At 38.9% G+C, this 7933-nt stretch overlaps 1 protein-coding gene across 1 annotated transcript in view; it reads right to left on the bottom strand.

Moving 5' to 3' along the window:
* The window catches only part of EFHC2 (EF-hand domain (C-terminal) containing 2), a 151981-nt gene that overhangs the window by 22306 nt on the left and 121742 nt on the right, over positions 1-7933 (bottom strand). Inside the window, exon 11 of the mRNA XM_015558399.1 lies at positions 1413-1610. Coding sequence (XP_015413885.1) covers positions 1413-1610 — 198 coding nt within the window. The remainder of the gene's footprint in view (positions 1-1412; positions 1611-7933) is intronic.

Below are 7933 nucleotides of genomic sequence, written 5' to 3'. Positions count from 1 at the left end.
TCCCTTGGACCCACACCTTACAACCTGGAAACCCCAGCAGGGGCCTTAACATTCACCTCAATTTTGTCACGTATTTTCTCCAGAGCAGCCCAACAGTAATTTTCCCCAGCCTGCTGGGGACACAGAAATCCTTGTCGAATGTTCTCACTCAGCCAATGTTCTTCCAGGCAACAGGCAAAATTATGCCAAAATTTATGTCTAGAATCAAAGCTTGTTAGACCCGAAAAAATCTCAAAGATGTCTAACCAAGCAGCTCCATTATTCTGAAGGAGGGCCACACTTTTCACCCTGGGGAAGGAGTAGCACCAAGGTGGAAGGCAGGGCCAGAGTTATGCAAAGCTCAAGCCACACATCCTCTGAGAGGCTCAAGGAAACTTATAATTCAAGGAAAAATACAATTTTTATAAAAACTCAATGAGGCCGAAACCGGTTTGGCTCAGTGTATACAGCATCAGCCTGCAGACTGAAAGGTCCCAGGTTCAATTCCGGTCAAGGGCATGTACCTTGGTTGCGGGCACAGCCCCAGTAGGGAGGTGTGCAGGAGGCAGCTGATCGATGTTTCTCTCTCATCAATGTTTCTAACTCTCTATCTCTCTCCCTTCCTCTCTGTAAAAAATCAATAAAATATATTTTTTTAAAAAACTCAATGAGGATATATTACGGATTAGGAAAAAATCATGTTCATTATTAAGATGAACTTTAGGATCTTCAAAGTTATAGGGTGTGCAGCTGGCTACTTGGGTGCAGACTTCAGGGTTGGGGACTGAGGGAAGGGGTCATTAGGAAGAGTGATTGCAGTGGTGTGTAGTAACAAAATTAGAAGCTAGAGTTAGAACTAAGATTTTATAACGCCAGATAAATACCCACACACACTATCAGGTCTGTGGGTAAGATGAATACCAAAACATATTTAGGTGGGGTTCCAGTTGTTAATAACAATGACTTAATAAAGCTTAATACAAACATGATAAATGTACTAGAAATAGATTATGCTGAACTTCATTATTTTCAAGAAAAAAATAATTTCAAAGAAATTCTTTTAAAAGTTGACTTGCAAGTTCCCTATTCTGTATATTACAAAAGTCTCGTTTATAAATCCCAGTTATCACTAAAATAACATAAGAAGAAATCTCAGGATTAAATCTTCTAACATCTTAATTTGCTACATTTCAGTTGAAAGCTTCTAGAAATCAATTAAAATGAAATGCAAAGGAGCATTCTATTCTTTTGAAGTATCACTATAAAATATTTTCACCCAGATACTCTCCCAAAATGATTTAAGGTGGCTTTGCTGAACAGTAGAATATGATGAGATGTCAATTTCTTTTTTCCCAATTTGATAAAATATAAATTTCTTCAGTCGTCAGGTTCACAGAAACTTACATTACATATTAGAATCAATAAAAGCTTACTTTTCTTGATCTACGTATTGACAATAATTAATGAGTTTGTCAAAATCCTCAAAAAAAATTTTCCTGAACTCGTCATGAGCCATTGAAACTAGGTTAGGCCCTCTGGGACACGGTTTTTCAGGCACTCCATAGTGACGTACAATGGTTATAAATTCTTGCTCTCCAAGTCTCCCAACAGTTATATTCATCAGTATGTTTCTGTAAAGAAAATGGAAAAACACTCATGAAGTTATATCTAAGAATATTTTCCTTCACTTTCTATTAAAAATACCCAAATTTCATTTCACAAACTTTTACCAACTGAATAGAGGACAGGTGATTATGTTTCTTTAATTTAATTTCTCTACTTATGAATGGCAAGAAGGTACCAGTGCTAGAATAGAAAACCGTAAGCACTATAGATTTAATAAAATGGTATTTTTCCCAGAGTCAAGCTTCTACCTGATAATAGCCTACAACCAGGAAGTAAAATTTTAAAGTCCTTGAACGGTCAAAAAACCTATCACTAAATGCATGATTTCATTAAAATGCCTATTAATCTTACTTCATACAAAATAGTAATAGACTTGGAATTTTGGTTTCCCAGGGTATGAAATGTATAAATCAGTAAATGAAAAAGATGTTTTGGAGATGGGGGGAAGCTTAAGCACATTTCTGTAGTAAAAAGTAAAAACTGCCGAAACCGGTTTGGCTCAGTGGATAGAGCGTCGGCCTGCGGACTGAGGGGTCTCAGGTTCGATTCCGGTCAAGGGCATGTACCTGGGTTGCGGGCACATCCCCAGTGGGGGATGTGCAGGAGGCGGCTGATCGATGTTTCTCTCTCATCGATGTTTCTGACTCGCTATCTCTCTCCCTTCCTCTCTGTAAAAAATCAATAAAATATAAAAAAAAAAGTAAAAACTGACATACCCTGCCAGTGAGAAAAAAAAAAATGAAAGAAAAAAGTGAAAAGAACCCAGCCAGCATGGCTCAGTGGTTGAGGGTTGACCTATGAACCAGGAGGTCATGGTTCAATTCCCGGTCAGGGCATATGCCCGGGTTGTGGCTCAATCCCAGAGCGGGGTGTGCAGGAGGCAGACGATCAACGATTCTCTCTCATGATTGATGTTTCTGTCTCTCTCTCTTCCTTCTTCTCTGAAATCAATAAAAATATAATTTTTTTAAAAAATGAAAAGAGCTGTGTAAGGGTACAGTTGTCTGAGTCTTTAGAAGGCAAATGGCATTGAGATTATTGGGCAGAGCTTAAAAAATGCAACAACATAATAATGATGCAGATTCAAAGCCTGACAAATAGGCTGAATTGTTTTTCTCTATATGAAACCTATAAACCATGCAGAATGCATTAGAAAGTTACATCAAAATCGTTAAAATGCAACTGTTATGGCAGGTCAATGAATAAACTTTCATCATCTAGAAAATTTACTTGCCGGAAACAATTCAGTTCCCTAGAATACCGAATAAATGAAGGAATAGAAGATTTTATATGCTCTTCTGCTGTAGACTGGTCTTTCAGAATAATGGCTTTCAGTTCTTTTATGTATTTCTTGTCATTATCACTATTATTTAAAAACTAGAGGCCTGTTGCACAAAGAGATTCGTGCAATAGGCCTTCCCTTCTCCTGGCTGCCAGCACCAGTTTTCCTCCGGCACCTGGGACCCAGGCCCTCACCCTGGCTGGAACCGCCTTCCATCTTCCGTCTTCGTGGCTCCAGCTCGCCTTCAGTCTTCGCTCTGCTGCTTAGAGGCTACGTATGCAAATTAACCACCATCTTTGTTGGCGGTTAATTTGCATATCACGCTGATTAGCCAATGGGAGGCGTAGCGAAGGTATGGTCAATTACCCTGTTTGTCTATTATTAGATAGGATTCTGGATTCTCCTGGTCAAGAATTTCCTTAGAGTGTAGGAAAGCCCACAGTTATGATGTTCACCTATCTCAAGGAACTGCATTTCACCTACATTCACTTGTCAGGGTTTCTGGGGGTTTCGTTTTGTCAAATAAAATATAAGGCCAAATTCAATCAAGAAGGCTTCACAACTGCAGCAAGTTAGTTTAGGTCCGTGGTCGGCAAACTGCAGCTCGCAAGCCACATGCAGCTCTTTGGCCCCTTGAGTGTGGCTCTTCCTAAGCCTTAGGAGTACCCTAATTAAGTTAATAACAATGTACCTACCTATCTAGTTTAAGTTTAAAAAATTTGGCTCTCAAAAGAAATTTCAATCGTTGTACTGTTAGTATTTGGCTCTGTTGACTAATGAGTTATCTGACCACTGGTTAGGTCAATCAATCAGCAATCTTGGCTAGGGGCTCACTGTGTGTAAAATACTGTAAAGTTACTTTGGCATCTGAAATTTTCAGAGTCTATAATCAAATAGGGCTTCCCAAACATGCAGATGAGCTCTCACAACCACAAACTGGGAGGGCCAATTGAAGAACTGAGTAATAGTAAGAAATCTTGCCATTCATTCATTCAGGTCGTGTGCTACCAAGTACTTTTGACATGGGTCATCTCATCTGGACTAGAAGGTAGGTACTACTATTATCTTCATTTTACAGATGAGAACACTGAGACACAGAAATGCTAAGTTTTATGCCCAGTGTTGTAAAAGCCAGAATGTGAACCCTTGCCATCTGGCTCCAAAGCCCATGCTCCTGCATACTATGTCCCCTTCTGTTGGGACACAGAAGACAAAATGACCAGATGGAATAGGGCTCAGTCAGGGAAAGATTCTTAAGGCAGTGGGTTTGGAGATAATTTTTCCAGACCTGTATTCCCTTTACCATGCATGATCTCTGCTTTGAGGGCTATAACTGACCAGCATAAATAAAGGAAAATTTCAGAAACCCTGAGTCACCAACCATCTCTGACTGGTGACCACGAAGTAACCACTCCCAGGAAATCCCCTGGCTCATTTAGAACACTGGTCATGGAATAATCAGTCATGACATGTACATAAAATAAACACTATGCAACCATGAAAAGTGTGTTGTTTATTGGTATTTACTGGTATGAAAGATGCCCATGCTATGTTGATAAATGTAGTATGATCCCAATGAAACTGAAGATAGTGGTACATATATATTCATAGAAGAAAAGACTTGGAAGGATACATGCCATGACATCTACAGCATTATAGCTGATTGCTGGTAGATAAATGGATGGATAGATGATATATAGCTGATAGATAGATAGATAGATAGATAGATAGATAGATAGATAGATATGGATATCAATAGATATAGTACACTTTTTCTGAATTTTTATAATAAACAAATATTACTTTCATGATCAGAGAAAAAACACTTGAAAGCTTTTTCCTTTTGAGGGTAGAAAATGGTGTGAAGAAGTGGCACACACCCAAGGACCAGGGAAAAGATGTACAGTGGGGCCTCGACTTACGAGTTTAATTTGTTCTGAGACCGAGCTCATTAAGGAGCTCGTTAACTCAAATTACTCTGTCAACTCAATGCAAAAAATCGGCCGAGAGACAGCTGGTATCTCAAAAAACTCGTTGATCGGGACACTTGTAAGTCAAGGCCCCACTGTATGTGGCAATAACAAGAAACTTTCCACACACCTTTAACTAAACTTATTCTAGCACCACCAGGCTGTAAAAGTTTATTTTTCTTTTCATTGGATAAACTGAAATTATCCTGGCTTTACTGCAGTTAAAATTTATATCTGCTGGGTTTCTGTATGCTTAGGTTTTAAATGGTTCAGTATCCCATGACTTTCCATGGTTTTATGTGAGAATTTCAAACAAGCTCCCGCAGACTTAAAAGTGTTCTTAGTCACGTGGCAGGTCACTGAACCAGCGATCCCAATCAGAAAGTACAAGTCTTGTTTTGCAGGACTCAAGAGGCTGCCACCATGCCCCCTGAGTTTGCCACTACCCCTTCTTTAGGATTCACCCCACCCTGTCAATCTTTAATGGGCCTCACCACAAAATAGGAATCTTATCAAAAGGTGCACACTCCTTTTTTTGTTGTGGTAAAATACACATAATATAAAATTTACCATTAGTGACATTTAGTACACTCACAATGTTGCACAATCACCACCTCTATCTACTTCCAAAACATTTCATCACCCCAAAGATGTCATTCCATTTGCCTCCTCGCCGATAGTTCTCTGCCCACCTGGCAACCACTAAATGGAATCATACAGTATGGTCTTTCCTGTTTGACTTTTCTTACTTAGAATAGTGTGGGGTTTTTTATGTTCATCCATGTTGTAGCATGTGTCAGTACATTCATCTTATAGCTGAATAATATTCCATTGTATGAATGTACCACACTTTGCTTATCTATTCATGTAAGCAAATGGACATGTGGGTTATTTCCACATTTTGGCTATTATGAATAGTGCTGCTCTGAACATTCACGTACAAATTTTTGTTTAAATATCTGTTTTCAACATATATGCAGGAGTCCAATTGCTGGGTCATAGCAATTCTATGTGTAACTTATTGAAGACCTGCCAACTTGTTTTCTTCATACTCCATTTTTACTTAGCAGCAACTACAAAAATAAAACCAACTTCCATTACATATAGCCCTTCCTCATCTAAACCTTCAGAGTGAACCTGAAAAAAGTCTGAAATAAGATCTTGGTACTTCCTGCCCAATCATTTAAGGGGAATAAAAATGTATTTTAAAAAGTATCTGTAACCCTAACTGGTTTGGCTCAGTGGATAGACTCTATCTATCCGATAGAGCGTCAGCCGGAGGACTGAAGGGTCCTGGGTTCAACTTTGGTCAAAGGCACATGCCTGGGTTGTGGGCTCAAACTCCAGCGTGGGGTATGCAGGAGGCCTGATCAAAGGAATGCAGAAGGCAGCCAATCAATGATTCTCTCTCATGGTTTCTAGTTCTCCCCCTCCCTTCCTCTCTGAAATCAATTTTTAAAAAGAAGCTATAATTGTATTGACTGGTGTTCTGTGATTACTATTGTTAATCTTAAAGATTCAAATGGCAAGTCATCTTCACCTTTACTCAACATTGCACTACAGATCATCACAATATTTTTTAGTTAATCTTATAAAGGACACTACCATGATTTTCTCTGTTTTTGTTATTAAAGTCATAAGACTCCAAAAACCAATGCCAAACTGCTCTAGGACATTGAGGTAACTGCAAAATTTTGAAACATGAAATGCGCCAGTTTTATGAGACATAATTCCATTAAAGTAACCCAGTCAAGTAATGGTAAATTGAAACTACATTTTAAAGTTCTGAATCTCAGGATATTTTCTTACATATTGAACTGTTAAAGTTTAAGCAATGTCTTTCAAACAAACTAAAAAAAATAATTTTGATGTAAACAATATCTCAAGAGTGGAAGCCTTGGGGTCTAAAGTTTATAAGAAAATCTTGTTGAGTCTAAATTAAACCAAGTCATAGTTTTGATACAATTTGGTAGGATCTTTTATCACTTCCTTCAATATGATATTCATAAAAGAAAATGTATTTCATGTCCTTTAATCAAAAGCCGGGCACGCCTACTCACATCCTATACTCCCTCGGGCTTTCTCTTACATTCGTCAGCTTAAGCTGCCCATACAGAGCAGACAACCATGCCTTCCCATCACTTTCATCCCACTCTGGCATACTGTTGGACTAATGTGTTGCCAGATGGCAGACCGTGATAGAGGTAACTGGTAGAATATGTGTGTTAAGGAAAAATAGAAAGCTACATCAAAGTGGGGCCAATACAAATGTCTAACCAAACAGATTTTGCTCATCATATTTCAAAACCATCTATAAAGCTCTTCAATCTCACCGGAGAAAAGCCCATATGGCCACCTAGGCTGGATATTCCCCACCTCTAGAGAGTGCGTTTATAGACCGATGGTATAAATCAGGGGTCCTCAAACTGTAGCCCACGGGCCACATGCAAATACAAATATTGTATTTGTTCCCATTTTGTTTTTTTACTTCAAAATAAGATATGTGCAATGTGCATAGGAATTTGTTCATAGTATTTTTTTAAACTATAGTCCGGCCCTCCAACAGTCTGAGGGACAGTGAACTGGCCCCCTGTTTAAAAAGTTTGAGGAGCCCTGGTATAAATGCTGTCCTTTGGAGTTCTGTCACATGGTAGCCTCACCAGAGGAGCCAAGAAAATCCAAAGAAAAGGGGAAAAAGAGATCACTGCAGACTATAAGAAAATCATCTACTCCAGCCTATGTCACAAACCTGTCTGCAACTGGGAGGTAGTGTGATTTAGCAGTGAAAGTGTGAGCTTTTGAATTACACAGGCATGGTTTAAAATTCAAGTGACACGAATTCACTAATAAATGTGAACTCTGGTAAATTAACTCTTCTTTTGAGCCTCTGTCCCCCATCTGTGATGTTGGACAAAGACAACCTGCCTCACAGAATTTTATTTCACCACAGAAGCCAGGATGATCCTGTTAAAATGTAAGTCAGATCATGCCATGTCTCTGTTCAAAACCCTCTGAGGGCTTGCCATCTTTCTCGAAGTCTCAAGATGGCATACCAGACCCGACATGATATGTCTGT

This window comes from Myotis davidii, unplaced genomic scaffold, assembly GCF_000327345.1.
Source record: "Myotis davidii unplaced genomic scaffold, ASM32734v1 scaffold1673, whole genome shotgun sequence".
Classification (NCBI taxonomy): domain Eukaryota; kingdom Metazoa; phylum Chordata; class Mammalia; order Chiroptera; family Vespertilionidae; genus Myotis; species Myotis davidii.
Note: the sequence above shows the minus strand (reverse complement) of the source record. Positions and strands in the feature narration are given on the sequence as shown.